At 33.7% G+C, this 18527-nt stretch overlaps 3 protein-coding genes and 1 non-coding gene across 4 annotated transcripts; all 4 read left to right on the forward strand.

Moving 5' to 3' along the window:
• The first annotated feature begins 460 nt into the window (after positions 1–460).
• On the forward strand, positions 461–1399 carry LOC104849723 (olfactory receptor 4L1-like). Its single transcript, XM_010606250.1, has one exon. It carries the CDS (start codon positions 461–463, stop codon positions 1397–1399), a length of 939 nt encoding a protein of 312 aa, XP_010604552.1.
• Positions 1400–1551: 152 nt separating this feature from the next.
• LOC117286683 lies at positions 1552–1698 on the forward strand. The gene has a single exon (XR_004517821.1). It is a non-coding gene; the product is annotated as a U4 spliceosomal RNA (small nuclear RNA).
• Positions 1699–5883: 4185 nt separating this feature from the next.
• LOC104849724 (olfactory receptor 11H12-like) lies at positions 5884–6849 on the forward strand. Its single transcript, XM_010606251.2, has one exon. It carries the CDS (start codon positions 5902–5904, stop codon positions 6847–6849), a length of 948 nt encoding a protein of 315 aa, XP_010604553.1. The 5' UTR covers positions 5884–5901.
• A 10827-nt stretch (positions 6850–17676) lies between these two features.
• LOC104849725 (olfactory receptor 4L1-like) lies at positions 17677–18525 on the forward strand (the record flags this gene model as incomplete). Its single annotated transcript, XM_010606252.1, has 1 exon — positions 17677–18525. A coding segment is annotated over exon 1 (849 nt), but the record flags the coding sequence as incomplete, so codon positions are not given.
• Positions 18526–18527: the final 2 nt, after the last annotated feature.

Below are 18527 nucleotides of genomic sequence, written 5' to 3' on the forward strand. Positions count from 1 at the left end.
ATTGTTGATAATCTGTATCTCATCTACCTTTAAGAACAAAGTAGTGACAAATCTAAGATTAATTAATGATAATATCATTTATAGGTAATGTCATAGAAAAATGGAACTTCTCTTTCAAATACTTTTCATTATTCCATAACTATATAAGAATATTGTTCAAAGTAAGGTGACACATAAAATAACCTCAATTTATAAACACTGGTTGCCACACTGATAAAACATCAGTGTTGATATATTTACAATGAATTGCACCAACTATTATCATTACCAATAAAAATAAGAAATAAATCCTGAGATTTAGCTCAGTGGCATCTCCCCTGCTTCACAAGTATAAGGTCCTGAATTTGATCCCTGCCCCCCCAAAAAGAAGAAATAGTAAAATATTGGTGCTAACTGTGGCTTTCTTTTGTTTAGTTTCTCTGTATACAAAGAACTTCTGCAACCTTTCTAAATTGAGTAAATGGATCATAAAAATGGATCTGTTGTGACTGAGTTTATTTTATCAGGATTTTCTGGACAGTGGGAACTTCAAATTTTATTCTTTGTTATATTTTCCTTGATCTATGGGGCTACTGTGGTAGGAAACACTCTCGTTATACTCACAGTGACACTGAGTTCCACCCTTCATTCTCCCATGTACTTCCTCCTTGGAAACCTCTCCTTTTTGGACATGTGCCTCTCCACTGCCACAACACCCAAGATGATCACAGACTTGCTCACTGAACACAAGACCATCTCTGTATGTGGCTGCATGGCCCAAACGTTTTTTATGCACTTCTTTGGCGGTGCTGAGATGACTCTTTTGATAGTCATGGCCTTTGACAGATACACAGCCATATGTAAACCCCTGCACTACAGGACCATCATGAGCCAGAGGTTGCTCAGTGGGTTTGTGATACTTTCATGGACAATTGGTTTTATACACACCATGAGCCAGATGGTGTTAATAGTGAACTTGCCCTTCTGTGGCTACAATGTCGTAGACAGCATATTCTGTGACCTCCCGCTAGTTATCAGGCTGGCTTGTGTTGAAGCACATACCCTGGAATTATTTGTCATTGCTGACAGTGGGTTGCTCTCTTTTGTCTCTTTCATCGTATTGCTTATCTCTTACACTGTTATCCTGGTCACTGTCCAACAAAGATCATCTGCAGGGATCTCCAAGGCTCTCTCCACATTGTCTGCTCACATCATTGTGGTCACTCTGTTCTTTGGACCCTGTATTTTTATCTATGTTTGGCCATTCAGTAGTTTTGCAAGCGATAAGACTCTTGCCATATTTTACACTGTTATCACACCCTTACTCAATCCTATTATTTACACCCTGAGAAATCAGAAAATGCAAGGGGTAATGAGAAAATTACTGTTCCAACACATTAGAGGGACATGGATCACGTAGAATTTGTTCTGTGTAGTGAATTCATGATTCGTATATATGATGGTAAGATGAATTGAATAAATTATGTACAAAATACTGTTTCTTGTTTTTTTTATTACAACCATAGCTAATGCAGAAAAAATTAACACTAAATTATTTTAAATTCCCATTTAAAATTTGCGCAGTGGCAGTATCATAGCGAATGAGGTTTATCCGAGGCCTGATTATTGTTAATTGAAAACTTTTCCTAAAATTCCCAGTGAAGCCATTATAAATCTCTAATAAGAATAATTTGAAGTATACAGCAAAGTAGACATATGAAAGTATTGAACGTGTTTCTCCTTTTACATTCAAATTATGTTGATGGGTGAAATAACTGTACAAAATATATTAAAATTCTTTAGTAATGATTTTAATTTGATAAAGATAAATAGAATTTATAAATGTATACCACCATTAAGCATCATGAATAAATTATTATTGAAATACAGTTAATAAAGAAAAAATATGTCTTGCACTACTGATCACAAATTAACTAAGTGAATTTCTGTCCTTTCTGCATAAGATGGGAGTGATAAGATATCAAACATCCAATTTTAGCCTCTTCTAAAATTAAATAAGTGGATAGTCAAAATTTTAAGAAATTTTGAATTTGTAAAAAAATACAATTTTGACAAGCTAAAATAAGTTTTAAAGACAGACTTAAACTGTTGCCAAGAAGTAGTAAAATTATACAGGAATTAAGACAGTGTTACATATTAACATCAGTAGTACAAAAATATGAAAAAACACAGAAGGGCTTAAAGACTTATGAGACATAAGCTAGTGGACTAACCCATTTCAGGAAAGTTTCAGAAATAGAAGTAGGAGTCCAAGAAATAAAAATTTTATTAAAATACAGTCTAAAGCTTTCACAAACTGAGGAAGCAAATGGGCATCCACATCCCAAAAGCCCAAAGAACATGTAGTAAGACAAATCCAAAGAAATGTGCATTGAGAATTGCAACCAAAAAGTCAAAAGTCAAAGACAAAAAGAGACTATTGGAAATGAGCAAGAGAAAAATATATTTCCACATGCAAGGGAACTATCGTAAGGTAATTAACAGCAGTTTTTCAGGAGAAATCTTGCAAGCCAGTAAGAAGTAGAAAGTATAGTGCTAAAAGTAAAAGCAAACACTGTCAAATAAGAATACAATACCTGTCCAAATTATCTTTCACAAACAAAAAAAAGAGATAAAGAAAACAAAAGTTGTGGGATTCTTCTTACCACTCACATCTGCCTTATAAGAAATGCTAAAGGAAAATTTTCAACTTGAAAAGCCACTCGTGAAAACATACAAAGTAAAAAGTTAACTGTAAAGTTGTTATCATAATTGTAATCCTTAACACTGTAATGGTGATGATTGAATCCCTTTTAATGTTTGTATAAAAATTAAAGACAGGAGTAAGAGCAACCAAGTGGCAGAGTGTAAGTTCTCTGGCACCACTTCCCCATACCCAGAAATCCAGCTAGCAACTATTTCCAGTGAAGAATATATTTGTGAATATCCCAAAATTAGAAGCCAATTTGAGACACCCTTTTCATTTCAGAGTTGAAAAGAATTGTGTTCCCAGGGAAAAAAGGGTGACAAGGCAGCACCACAGACTGAAGGTTCCCCTGGACCAGTGGTTTCTTCAGTAAGACAAATGATTTGGAAGAAGACATTGAGCTTTCCCAGACATTTTTCTGGGACCCAACACAGGAGACATGCACCTGTCTCCCTTCACGGGGGACAATATAAATCAAACTGGAAACCTCCTCATAGCAAGGGGATAACAAAATGAAAAGGTAACATCTGGAATGAAAAAGTAACATCCGGAATATGAGAAATACTTTACAATCCATATATCAGACAAAAGTTTAATTTCCAAAGTATCTGAGGAATTCAAACAACTCAATGGAAAAAAATACAGTAAAGTCTTGGTTTGTGAGTATGATTTGTTCTAGAAATATGCTTGTAATCCAAAGCATTTGTATATCAATTTCCCCAGAAGAAATAATGCAAACTCGGATGTTTTGTTCCACAACCCAAAGACATTCATAGAAAATGATTACAATACTGCAATAAGATACAAAATAATAAATAAAGTATAAAACTTAAAGAAAAATAAATAAATTAATTAATTGTATTTACCTTTGAAAACTTTCATAGCTGGATGTAAGGGAAACAACAGGGAGGAGGGTTATTATACAGGACAATTTTCAGTATCGATGACAGAATTACTGCTGTTTGCTCAATGGAAACTTTCTTTTCATGCAGTTTTAATTAGGAACCTATCCAATGATATTTGCTTTTTTCTCTTATTGAGAACTTCAAGGAAATGCATTGTTGAATGCAAGGACATTGCACTGTTAAATAGATTCATCGCTTCCACTGCTAAAACCTTATTTGGATGGTGCTTTTCTACAGAATTTTGCAGTTTCCCACATTTTATGCATATCCTTAATCTCATTTGAAGTGAACATTTCCTCTGGCTTTTTCTCCTCTTCCTCTGCAAAGGAGCTCTCCTCCATAACCTCTGGCTCTTGGCATATAATCACCCACAATCCCACAGTGTAGGGAGGAGGATGATAGGCTCCGTCATGATCATGTGATGTTCCACATTGCTTACTCTACATATTGCAGGATATCAATCTTTTAAAATTCATTAGAAATATTTGTTAGTCTTGTGGAACACTCACAGAACAAGTAACCCAGAACCCAAGGTTTTCCTATAAGTTAATTTTAAAATGAAAAAAGAATCTGAATTGACATGTTTCAAAGAAAGACATACACATTGTCAACAAGTGGGTAGAAAGATACTCAACATCATTAATTATGAAATAAATAAAAATTAAAACTACCATGAGACATCACCTCACACAAAATGTAAGAAAGGTGATTTGATGTCAATTTATGGAGAATTCAGAAATGTGGGCTTCATGGAAATGAAACTCTTAAGAGTTTTTGAGCCCACAGAGAGAAGAAGTAGGGTACATTTTAGGAGTTACTAGGGACTAAAGTAGAGTGACTAAGAGGTAATAATTAACTGAATAATATTTTTCTTCTTTAGTCCCTCAGCATAAGGAATGTTTTTTTCATTTTAAGTAGGCTTTTACAGAATCCAGTGCTCCTAGGTCATACGTTTCAGATGTCCACGGTATTTCACACTATTATTATGAACATTCCTTCTCACCCAGAAGTTTTAGTCATACCATGCATACCCCCAGGGTCACGTGGTAGAAGTGAAGACATTAATCTGTAAAAGCAATGCTTTTCTCACATTGAGGGAAAGCAACATGTTCCTCTCTCGAGCAGCATAGATGTTAGTGCCCCTTTTACTTTCCTCTCTAATCTAAAGAACTCTGCTTTGTTGTCTTTCTGAAAATTATGCTTAAATTTAAGAATTTTTATTCAAAATCCTTCAAGGCCTAATACTCAATATTTTCCTCATTTGCTTAGTTTATCTTTAACACAGAGACAGGAACATTTGAAATGGTACTCATCTTCATGTTAGAATATTTGATGACATATTATGTCTTATTTTTCCTTCGACTGTCTTTGGGAAAGTTTTTGGAATTTATATTCCAGATCAGCCAACCCCTTACAAGTAATGGTGCCTCATCCTACTCTGATGGTTCCTCAGAGAATGAGTAATCATTAACTTTTTAGATATTTTTTTGGCTTGGCAGAGAAGTCCTTTCAAATGCTATAGAGGCCAAGTCCCAAAAGGACAGAAGATGAAAGAACTGTATTTTTATTTTATGTAGAGCATAAAAGTCATTCTCTAACTAGAGATAGGACAGTGTGTATAAAATAGGTCAATCCAAGATTTGATACATGTGAAAATTGTGACAAGATCCTGTTGACTGAAGACATCACAACATCACAGTATCGAAACTCAGGGTTGGTAAGTGACACTATAGAAATACATTTTAGGATGTTCAGCCAGAAGCAACAGGTATTCAATAAAAACTCAGAAATAATGGCTTTAAAGTGATTATTACCAATTTACTGTGAAATGCACCTATTTTCTTTGTACATTCCATAATAATAATAATAGAGTAAGAAATAATCAAATGAAACTTTCTTTACGGAACCTATTGCAGTATAAATGGGGTTTGGAGGTAGAAACATTTAGTGCTAGTTTTATGTTAGATTCTTGTCCAGAAGCCAGAATGGATTATCTCTGCTTTAAAACTTACAAAATGAATTTAACTTTGGATAATTCTATCAGGATTTCATACTAAGGGAAAGATGTAAAAATTTAATTTTTGTTCAGTTGTTTTTTGTTTATCTGATGAGAAAATTGTTTGATATACTTAAAATTCGCAGTATATAGCAGGAAAAAAATTAAGTATGCTATCTACCTGATGATTATTTCGAAAAAAAAAATCACTCCATGTTCATTGTCTTCTCTTCATTCTTAAAAAAAAGAATGCATTTTAAATGAATTCTAACTGGTAATCTAATCGTCTCTTGACCTTGCAGATTACTGACACAATGAATAAGTCTGAGGCAAATTTGAGCTTTGCTTTTGTGAAAGAATTTATTCTCCAAGGCTTCTCTTGTGAGTGGAAAATTCAAGTCCTCCTCTTCTCATTCTTCACTACAACATATAGTTTCACCGTAACAGGGAATGGAGCCATCGTTTGTGCCCTTTTGCATGATCAGCGACTCCACACCCCCATGTACATGTTCCTGGGGAATTTCTCCTTTCTAGAGATCTGGTACGTCTCCTCTACAGTCCCAAAAATGTTGATTAACTTCCTCTCAGAGAAAAAAACCATCTCCTTTGCTGGGTGCTTCCTCCAGTTCTATTTCTTTTTCTCTTTGGGAACATCTGAATGCTTCCTTTTAAGTGTCATGGCTTTTGATCGGTACCTGGCTATCTGCCATCCCTTGCACTACCCTAATATTATGACAGGGAATTCTTGTATCAAATTAGTCATTATCTGCTGGGTTTGTGGGTTTCTGTGGTTTTCAATTCCAATTGTTCTCATGTCTCAAATGCCTTTCTGTGGTCCGAACAAGATTGACCACGTTGTGTGTGATCCAGGGCCACTCTTTGCATTGATTTGTTCCTCTGCCCCAAGAACTCAATTGCTTTGCTACACTCTAAGCTCCTTGGTTATCTTTGGTAATTTCTCTTTTATTCTTAGTTCCTATGCTCTTGTCCTAATAGCTGTATTGCGTATGCCTTCAGCCACTGGGAGACATAAAGCCTTCTCCACCTGCGGGTCTCATTTGGCTGTGGTATCATTGTTCTATGGTTCTCTGATGGTCATGTACGTGAGCCCCGGCCTTGGACACTCTGCTGGGATGCAGAAAGTTGCAACTTTGTTCTATGCTATGGTGACTCCTCTCTTCAACCCTCTCATCTACAGCCTCCGGAACAAGGAGATAAAGGCAGCCCTGAGGAAAATTGTAGGGAGTTTCAGCATTACCTGAGGCATATTCGATGATTTCTTTATGGTTAGATCAGTAGAAGCTAGCAAAATAAAAGTAGAAGAAATAAAATTGCAACAATGTCATTTTGATTGTTTAGTTGGTTGCACACACACACACACACACACATATATCTATATGATGTGAGCCATCATATATATACATATATGTATATATTTTTATATTTTATATATGTATACATATAAAATGATGGCTATCATATGTGGCTTTATTATTTTGATGATATGGTTTTTCCTTATGGATAAACCCTTTTAAGCAATTCACCAAAATTTTTATGGTACAATAAAGTATTCTATCCTAATTACTTCTAGATGTTAGCTGCTTTCTTTATCATGTACCTCTCTCTCTAACCTTCAAAAGGGCAACTTGTAACTCCATTTATAGTAATAATAAACAATATATTCATAAATTACTGTCCTACAATTTATACACCATAATTTTTCCAAACAAAATTCTGCATTCAAAGGAGAGAGTGAGGTAGACTGAGGGAAGGAGAGAGAGAGAGAAAGAGAGAGAGAGAGAGACAGTGAGACAGAGGAAGAGAGGAAGAGAAAATGAATAAAATAAAATAAGTAAAATGTGTAAAGGTATAGCCATAAAAAGATAATGTTTTATTTTGTTTTCATTTTCCTAAGCATCTAGGCTTTCAAAAGAACACAAAGAGAAAACTTACAAATGATAGTAATAGTCTATTTTTTCCACATAGAAAATGAGAATAGTATTTTCTACTATCAAAAATGAATCATAGACTTACCCAACTGCCTTTAGCTACTTGTACTGACCTCACGTTAAATGTCCCCTCTATTACAACTAATTATGTCACAAAACAAAATTTGCTTGTACAATCTAACATTATGTACACTCAAGGTTTCTGGAAAAGTTAGAGGACATGGGATTCATGAACAAAGAACACTACAAGAAAAGAGTGTGGATTTGTTGGTGTGGTAAGTTTAGATGGACAAATTCTTCACCACAGTTTTTGTTCACTTGGCAACATTGGGAAAATCATTAGCATATGAAGCCATTTGTTTTGTGCGAGGTACTGTTCTAAGTTGCTTCTGTGCACTATTTTATTTACTGCTTATGAAAACACAAAGGGATTGGCTTTATAATATTTTATCTTCAAATTACTGAGGATGAAACCCATACAAAGACTAATTTGCTTATTAGGAGACAGTATCTCATTCAAGGCCGATTAACTTCAGAGCCCATTCTCTTCACTACTAAAGAAGAAGGTGGCCAACCCTCTGGCAGGTAGGCTGGTTTCACATTTGCATTATTTGACCTTTCTGCCTACATTACTTAAATTACACAACTGATGGTAGTTCTTGTGTCATAGTGGCTGCAACAAGTACAACAGGCAACTCAGAATACCATATACCATACCTAGTATGAGTAGAATTGTTTTCAGTATCAGTGCCTTTCCTTAGTAAAGCTCTTTATATTATTGCAAAACTACTCAGCTTATATTCATGATTTCTAATATGTAACAGGGCAGATAGCTCCATACTTGTTTCATGATAAGGCTCAAATTGTTGTCGAAGATCACATATAGTAAATGAAAGAACCTGTTCTGACTGAATTGCCATTCTGCACTCTTCTGGGAACCACAGCTGAGTCCTATATCACTGTCTTCAGAACACCATGGCCAAGCAAACCAAAGAGTTGAGTTTACCCTAGAAAGGAATATTGTAGAGGAGAAATGAGTTGTTTTAAAATAAAGACTACAGAAATTATGTGAAGATTTATGTTAAATCTTAATATGTAAAATACCATTTTGTTGAATGCAAATGTAAACAGTGAAAATACTATATGCTCTTACACAGATATAAAGTCATTATATGGCTAATTTAGAGTCTTTGTTTTAATTATTATGTTAACTGGTCTAACTTTTCCATGATAAACATGTATATATCCTCTAATTTACATTGGATTTGGAGTTTTAAAATTTAATGTATGCAAATGAATATATAAAGTAAAGCACAGTAAAGCAGATTATCTAAATTTCCTTCCCAGATTATGGATAAGGGAAGGATAATCCTATTCTGTACAGCAAGCCTTATTAGGCAGCATTTGCAGAGCCCCTCAAAGGCTTTTATTTGTAAAGGGGAGTTTTTTTAGTTCTTTATAAAGCGGAGTAAATTTTGCACTTTGGTGTTTGTATTTCACTCAGATTCACCTTTTCCTGTACATGGGTGAGAAGGCCTTATTAGCAAACTCTGGCCTTGTAGTTTTTACGGTGTATGTTTAAAACAGAAGAGAAGGAGAAAGAGAGAGAGAGAAAGAGAGAGAGAGAGAGAGAGAGAGAGAGAGAGAGAGAGAGAGGAGTGACCTACCATGTAATCAAGTGAATGTCCAACAAATCTTCCCAAACAGAACTGTTTTTCCCAGGAAGCTGGGACCTGTGTCTCTCTTCCCGGAGCCCCCTGCTACACCTTTTATAAGAACCAAATTTCATTAAATAATTGTGTTTTCCCACTTACTTTTATTTGTCTGTTTTTTTATTACAACATATTTCAAATGCTCAGTTTTTTTAGATAACATTAGCCATTCATCTATCAAATCATATATGTATCTTCAAGGAGAGAAAATAGCCAAATAGTGTCAATAGCCTATCAGTGTTTCTGAATCGGTGTGGACAACAGCAGGTACTCTGAGCCAAGGATGAGAGATACATGAAAAGAAAATATAGCTAGATTAAAATCCAGAGTTAATCAGTTGTGAGGGGAAACTAGACTGCTCCTGGACCACAGAACCTTCCCACGTATGTGCCATTTTGGGAGAAGATCACACTGAGGGCAGGGAACAGGCTCTTCAGCAATGTCCTGGCTAGTGAAATAGACTGACAACCACTCTAACCTCTCTACCAGGCACTGCCTCACTGCTTCACCATGGAATATTCTCCAAAATATACCACATACTTGTCCATAAAGACTGCTTAAATAAGTAGGAAAAAATAAAAACTATTCCACATATACTATCAGGTTATAATGGAATGAAAATGTAAATCAATTACAAAAGAAACCTCAGAAATTCCACAAACACTTGGAAAATAAATAATATTCCCCTAAATACTCAGTAGGTTACAGCAGGAATCAAGAAGGAAATTAAGTAGTTTCTAGAATTAAATAATGCCAGTCTAACAAACCAGCACCTATTTGATACAATGAAAGTAGTCCTAAGAAGGAAGTGTATTTCTGTGGAGGACACATTAGAAAAACAAATCGAGACCAAATAAATATCTAATGATACTGGAAAAACCTGAATAGTCTATACCAAAACCTTGTACAGGAAGGAAATTATAAGATCAGAGGAGAAATTAATGAAATTGACAATAAAAATTAACAAGAATCAATGAACTGAAGAGCTGGTTCTTAGGAGAATAAACAAAATTGACAAATACTTAGGCAAACCCACCAAAAAAAGAAAAAATAAAAAAGAAAGAATAGACCCATATCTATGCAATAGCAATGAAAAAAGCAAAATTACAATGGACACTGCTGAAATCCAAAATATCATTAGTAAGTACTATGAAAAATTATACTCCAACAAATTGGAGAATATTAAAGAAATGGACAGATTTCTAGACACATATGAATTATCAACACTGAAGTAAAAAGACAAATATACTGAGCAATCCAATAACAGGAAATAAAATCAAAATTAAGGCAGCAATGAAAAAAAACCTATCCTGTAAGAAAATCTCAGGAGAGTAAGGTTTCACCACCAAATCCCACAAAATCATCAAGGAGGACATAATACTAATTTCCCTCAGATCTAATGAAATTAAAAGGGAAGAAGTACTTCTAAACTCATTTCTGGAATCCAGTATCCCTCTGATTCTTTTTGAGTTCTTTATATATTCTGGATAGTAGACATTTGTCTGATGAATAGCTGGTAAAATTTTTTTCCTACATTGTAGGTTGTTTCTTAGTTCTGTTGGTGGTTTCTCTTGCAGTGTAGAAGCTTTTTAAAAAGATGAGATCCCAGTTAATACTTTGTGCTAGTTCCCATGCAACTGAGGATTTCTTCATAGTCTTTTCCTATGCCAATGTCTTTGAGAGTTCTGCCTAATTTATCTTCCAACAAGTTTAGTGTTTCTGTTTTAATATTTAGATCTTTAATCCACTGATTCTAAATCCAGGCAAAGAACCAAACAAAAAAGTAAGAAAGAGGAGAGAGAGAGAGAGAGAGAGAGAGAGAGAGAGAGAAAACTTCAATGAATATAGACACAAAAATCCCACAGTAATTAAGTCAGTGTATTAAGGACATTATTGTTATTATAAATTGTCAGAATATAACTGATAGAACAAGAATAAACTTTACATTTATTGGTTTCTAGCAATGATAATAACACTTTTCAATGTTAAAAGGACATTCATTGAAACAAATGGCACTGGGACAAATGGGTAGTTACACTCAAAAAAAAATAATGTTGGGCTTCTAAATTGTAAAATACAAAAATGCATCAAAAGGGATGGTACACTTAATATAAATGTTACAATAATAAAACTCATATAAAGAAGCAGAAATGCGTTTTCATGAACTTCAACTAGACAATTTTTGTTATGATACAAAAGAAATAAATATTTTGTACTTCATCAAAAGAAAGTCATTTGTAATGCAAATGATGTCTTCAGGAAAGTTATTAAAAATAATCCTCATAATAGAAGGCATTTGTAAACCATATATCTAATGAGCGATATGTATCCAGAATACATAAAGAATTCTTAAAATTATGTTCAAAAAAGACAGATACACAATTAAAAATGGGCAAAGGAATTCAACAGAAAGTTTACAGACAGATACACAAATGGCAAATAAATACAGGCCAAGTTCCGCAACATCAGTAGTCTTTAGGAAGTACAAGTTGAAAGCAAGTAAGAAAACACTTCACACCTACTGCAACAATGGTAATAAAAAAAAGGCAGACAGTATAATTTTTCAGTCAGAACATGAATCAATTGAAAGCTTCATCCAATACTGTTAGACTAAAAGCAGGGCAGTCACCTTGGAGAACATTTTGGCAGTTCCTACACATATTAAACATCTGGCTCCAGCATAGGAAAAACAAACAGAATGTTAAACAAAATATCCCCACATCACTTAACTATTCTAAGCCTAGATAAATAGCCAAAAGAAATGAAAACACATGCCCACACAAAAACTTGTATTGAATACACTTGGAGGTTTCTTTATAAGTGACAGAAAGTAAAACAGTCATAATGTACATCAACTTATGAATATATAAAGGATATTATATATATATAATATTTTCTTCCAATCAAACAGTTCAAGTACCAATACATGCTTAATACCGGGTTAAGTGAAAGAAGCCAGTCACAACAAAGCATATGATTCAATTTACATGCAGCACGGCCAATAAGCATGTCTTTACAAGTATAAAGAAAACTAAGATTGTCTAGATCTGAACAATCAAGGCAAGCTTGTAACTTTTTTGTAACTAGCTTAATTTGGTTTAGCTCAGTGTTTTTAGTATTCATCCACATTGTGACATGCACCAATAGGTGAGTCCAAACAATATTCCATTGGATAAGTATATCAAATTAGCACTGTTTGAGAAAAGGTACAATATTTCATGCTGAGTATGATGAATGTACTCTAAAATTAGACTATTATGCATCTTACAAAACTATGGGTATACTAAATACTAGCTGAACATCTAAAAGATGAGAATTGTACGTTATGTCAACTCTATCTCAATAAGGCTGTTAAAGAACAATTTGTTAATGTACAGGAAAAGCTACCATGTTTGGAATTTCATTTTAGGGGTATGAAATGTTTGGAATTGAAGAGTGGTGATGGGTGCATAATTGTATGAAAATAAAAAACTCTACTGTAAGCTTTACAATGGTGAATTTTATGCCATATAAATTATATCCCTATTAATATCTATCTTTATATGTATAAAGATAGATATTATATATTTTTAATATCAATTGAGAGTACCAACAATATAATGTGTACAAAAGACAAATCTCATCAACAAGAAATCCATAGAATAAAAACAAAAGTATGGAGAACAACATTTCATGCAATAGGAATCTGCAATCAAGGAGTAACTTTTATTTTCAAAATGGATTTCAAGGTAAAACTGATGAGTATTGGTAAAGAAGATCACAGCATATAGGTAAGGAAGCAATTCAACATATAAATTATATAAATAAATTATAAATATAATAAAATATAATGCATATATTATGTAACTATTATAAATATATAAGATGTCAATTATATAAAATTGTAAACATATAAAATACTGGTACTGTTTTTCTTACTTCATAAAAGAAACATTATGGATAGAAAAGTTTGCATAAACAGAGACACATCATGAGGGGACCTCAGTACACCTCTATCACAAAGAGACAGAAGAAGAATGAATCAACAGTGAGATGTCAGAATTGAACCATACGAATGAACAAATAGACTCAATAGATAGCTCTGCAAAGTGTTCCATGCACAACAGATTACCCATTTTTCTCAGCAGCACATGGAACTTTACTCAAAATAGACCAAGAATTAGCTGATAAATCATGCATAAATAAATATAAAAGAATTGAAATGAATCTCATGTATATGACCAATGAAACTAGAAATCAATAGTAAAAGAACCCACAGATATTATTGAAATGCTTGGAGAATGAACAATACACTTATGAAAATTAGAGGATCACAGAAGAATTGAGGAAGAAATTAGGCAGTGCCTAGAATCAAAGCACAGTCCCAGTAAAACATGCCAAAACCTATGGGACACAATAAGACACTTCTAAGAGACAAGTAAATAGCTGCAGATCCCTGTGTCAGAAAAACAAAGCAAGCACAAATAAATATCCTAATGAAATACAGTGGACTCTCGAGTTATGACTGGCATGACATAAAAACAACTTGTGTTAAAGACAGAATTTTAGTTTTAATGTAAGAACAAAGTCTTGTCTTACAACCTGGATGCCAGCCAGTTGTGCTTCCAGATGGTCTATGATACAGATTTAACCCTCAAGGAGTCTGGAAGGGGCATTACAACATACTCTCCTCTGTAGGGTTAAATGAGAAATCCTCGGCCAATGTCTCTCCAAGGACACTGAGATGTGTATATAGAAGAGATACTTTGAAGGCTGTTTAGAGTTCCCAGAGCCTTCAACTGATCAACTTAAGTTACAACCAACCATAGAGAACAAATTGAGTTTGTAAGTCAAGGGTCCACTGTATCTTAAGGGCTTAGAAACACAGGAACCCAAATCCAAGCCTTGTACACAGAAGAAACTTATAACTATCAGAGTAGAAATGAATGAATTTGAGACTTTAAAAATACAAAAAATCAATAAATTGAAGAGCTAGTTCTTTGAAAGAATAAACAAAATAGATATAACCTAAGCTAATCTAACAATGAAAAAAAAAAGCACAGGAGAGACCCATATCAATACAACTAGAAATGAAAAAGAAGGAAGTGCAAAGGACACCGCCTAAATCCAAAGATAATCAACTATTTTAGAAACATTTTCTCTAATAAGTTAGAGAATGTGGAAGAGCTAGGTAGATTTATAGATACCTATAAATTACTAAAACTGAAACAAGATGGTACAAAACCCTAAAAAATCCAATACAGGAAGAGAAATTGAGTCAGTAACTAAAACAAAACAAAACTACAAACAAGCAAAATCCCAGACCACAATGAAACCACTGAATTCCACAAGAATTTTGTACTAAAAACATTTTCAAGGAAGATGTAACACTACTACTCTTTAAAATTTTAATGAAATTAAAACAGAATGTATACTGCCAAACTTATTCCTGGAGTATAGATTTACTTTGATTCCAAAACCAGACCACAACTAAAATAAAAAGGGAAACTATAAACCAATCTTTTTGAAGAACAGTGCATACTAGAATGCAAAAGGCAGCAAATTATCAAAAATATAATACACTATGCCCACATAGACTTTATCCTAGGAGTGTAAGAATAGTTCAATACACACAAATCAATAAATGCAATACATCGCACAAATAAACACAAGTAGGAAAAATCGCATTATCTTCTCAATAGATGCAGAAATTTTTATTGAAAATCCAACATCCATCCATTCACAAGAAAAATTTTGAAGAAAATAGGTGAAGTTTCACAGTAAAAGTACTGAATACCTAAATATTTTGAATGACTCATTATTGAACTTCTCTATCTATCAATTATGAATTACCACTAATCCATTGAGATCATTTAGACGGTGAAAGCCCCATCAAAACCACCCCTCTTTCTCCAGTCTTCTGTGTGGTAAAAGGTTTTTATTTATTACTAAGAGACCAATGTCTTGCATATCCTTAAATAGATGTCATTTATTCAAATTTTACTTGAACAGTAAGTTTAATTCTCGTATTAATTATAAATTATTTATGTAATACATTAGAGAACTATAATTTCTTCAGGTATGCTTTGGATAAATTGACTATTCAGTGTATTTAACTCAGAACCAATAAAACCACTTGAGTAAGGGATTTCCAGAGCAAACAGTGTAGAAAAAGTTTCCATGGATGATAAACTGAGTGGATCCATGATTCACTTTAACATTAAAAGAAGTGATTTTTTTTTTTGGAACTCTAGGGAAAACTGCATGTTTTAATAATTCCTTCTGGGGAATGATCTGCATCTTCTACATACACTTGCGGTCTGCTTCTTTTTTTCTAGCCATTAGTTGCACATGTTAATAATTACTATTGCATATATATTATTGGAGATTAAAAGAAAGATTAGCAATATTTATTCAGCATGACTTTGAAGAGGTCATTCCTCAGCTGGAACAGGTAAGTTTAAATAACAATGTTAACAACATATTACAAGTGTATCCTTTAATAAAAGACATGACTTTTACACAAAAATTTTAACTTCATGAAAGCCATGTTATTCTGATCATGAAGACAATAGTAACAAATTATTTTAGTCATCTAGCCTCTGAATATATTTTTCTAGCTGTAGTAAAAATCAAGAAGACCAGGTTAATGAGTGAATACTACTCGTATTCTGATCCAGAGTCAATTTTATCATTTGAGCTTGAGTTTTTAGATAATGAATTTGCATTTGTTTAACACATGGGATATAAAGACAATTTATATTATAACAAAATAACATAAAATATAAGTCACTCTTTTACTGAATTAGCATCTGTAATGACCCTTAATTTAATAAAATTCCAGATGAAGAAAATAGTATTGACTTATTGCTATAAATTTTGTTTTAAAATTAATTTAGTTATTTGTAATTTTAGTTGCCTACAATGAGTACTGATTTTAATTCAGAAAAAAATCAATGGGATGCTAAAATAAAAAATAATTGATTTAAATAATTTGATTTGTTTCTTCCTAAACTCTACACATATTTTCTTGATAAAATCATATGATGATTTATTCAATATGATTTATTCAGTAAATTTGTAAACATGATAATGTATTCATTTTGATAATTTAGGATCACAGACTAGTCCTTACTTCTCTAAACCCACTGGCACTTTTGCTACATGTAAAATAGTCTTTTCATACTTTATTCATTTGATCAGCATATGAAAACAAAGCCTTTGGCACTGATTTATTTAATTCCCATCGAATGTGCAGCTACTACAAGCTAGACACAATCATATATATTCACATATATTACCTCATTAATTTTCTGCAACAACCCTATAGAACTGACAGTGTCACTCTGCATGGAGACATAGATTGTGCAGCCATTTGAAAAGAGCATTCTTTCAATTAGGACTACATTTATAGGAGTTATTTTGGCAACAAATGTGACGTTTTTTGTTGTCCAAATTGTTTATGTCATAAGTGGCCATTATTTATACAGTATCTAATCCATAGTTTAACATTTTCATGACAAGAAAATACAATAAAAACTCACCTATAATTTCATTTTTATTTTAAAAGTGCTTGTCAGTTGCGTTGTGTAAATGTATTTGTTACTGAATATTAACCCACACTATGAATCATTCAATGCTTTTTAAGCCCTAAGCAAGCAACCACAGTTGAAAAGAATATAGTAATTTAGCAAGTTTTAGCCACATGAAAGACACTTAAAAATCTAGGCTCTTACATCAGTGTTATTAATCTCATTCTTAAACAAATTTGATCAGAAAGCAAGCAAGTATTATCTATGCAATATTATAAAATTACTTTTATTCCTATGTAGGACATTAATATTGCCATATGTGCTATTCAAAAACTTTGACTTTCCAACTGAGGTATAGTTATGGCTTTCACTGGGATCACCTCTTTTCTTTTTCTTACCATAAGATATTTTCCACTGTGTCAGAGTAAATAAAACACATATTTATATAAATATTTAATCTCTAACCATATTTTCAAATGAAAAAGAGGAATAACAACATGCTATCAATAGTAAGACAAAATATATTCAATCAATCTACTCCCTATATACAACATCAATGAATATGCATATATCTTAAATTTGAATTAAGGAGGGGGAAAAATGAAACAATAAGTGCCTGTGTTCTTATTTACTTGAATAATTCACATAAGACTAATACAAATGCACAAAGAGACACAATCTACTTCTACAAGACAGATATAACTAATAATATAATAAATTTCTAATATTTTGTGTCTTTCTGTATGAAAGTAATGCAACAATACCCATACCACACCACCCATAATTAACTAAAATGTGTTTTCACAAGTGTGCAAATTTTCTTTGTATAGGAATAAAATGTTCATCACTATCGCCAGTTAAATTATCATTTTAACATAACACCTTCACTTGAAAAACTTTCTGAAATCTCCTACTCAATGGATATGAAAAATAGTTCAGTGATATCTGAGTTCATTCTGTTAGGACTCACCAGCAGCTGGCGACTTGCAATTTGCTTTTTTATCCTATTTTTATTGGCCTATGCAGCAATCATGGGAGGAAATATTTTAATTGTGATCACTGTAAGCTTTGACGCTCACCTTCATTCCACACCGATGTACTTCCTCCTTGGAAATCTCTCCTTCCTTGATATGTGTATTTCCACCATCACAACTCCTAAAATGGTCACAGACTTCCTGAGGGAGAACAAAGCTATTTCCTTGTGGGGCTGCATGGCTCAGATGTTCTTCCTCCACTTCTTAGGGGGCAGCGAGATGACTCTGCTCATAGTCATGGCCGTGGATCGCTACGTTGCAATATGCAGACCTCTGCACTACACAGCCATCATGAACCGCAGGGTGCTGCTGGGCTCTGTGCTGCTGTCGTGGGCGGTTGGCTTTGTGCACACCATGAGCCAGATGGTTTTCATGGCCACTTTGCCCTTCTGCGGCCCCAATGTGGTCGACAACATATTCTGTGACCTCCCCCTAGTGATAAAGCTTGCCTGCACTGAGACCTATGTGCTGGAGTTGCTGGTCATAGCCGACAGTGGACTTCTGTCTTTCATCTGCTTCGTGCTCTTGCTCGTTTCCTACACTGTCATCCTGGTGACCGTGCGACGTCAATCCTCAGGTGGACTCTCCAAGGCGCTGTCCACACTGTCTGCTCATATCACAGTGGTCACTCTGTTCTTCGGGCCATGCATCTTCATTTATGCTTGGCCATTCCGTAGCTTTTCAGTGGATAAATTTCTTTCTGTGTTTTATTCTGTTATCACTCCCTTGCTGAA

This window comes from Fukomys damarensis, unplaced genomic scaffold (assembly GCF_012274545.1).
Source record: "Fukomys damarensis isolate Sample0158 unplaced genomic scaffold, DMR_v1.0_HiC HiC_scaffold_17, whole genome shotgun sequence".
NCBI classification, from domain to species: Eukaryota; Metazoa; Chordata; class Mammalia; order Rodentia; family Bathyergidae; genus Fukomys; species Fukomys damarensis.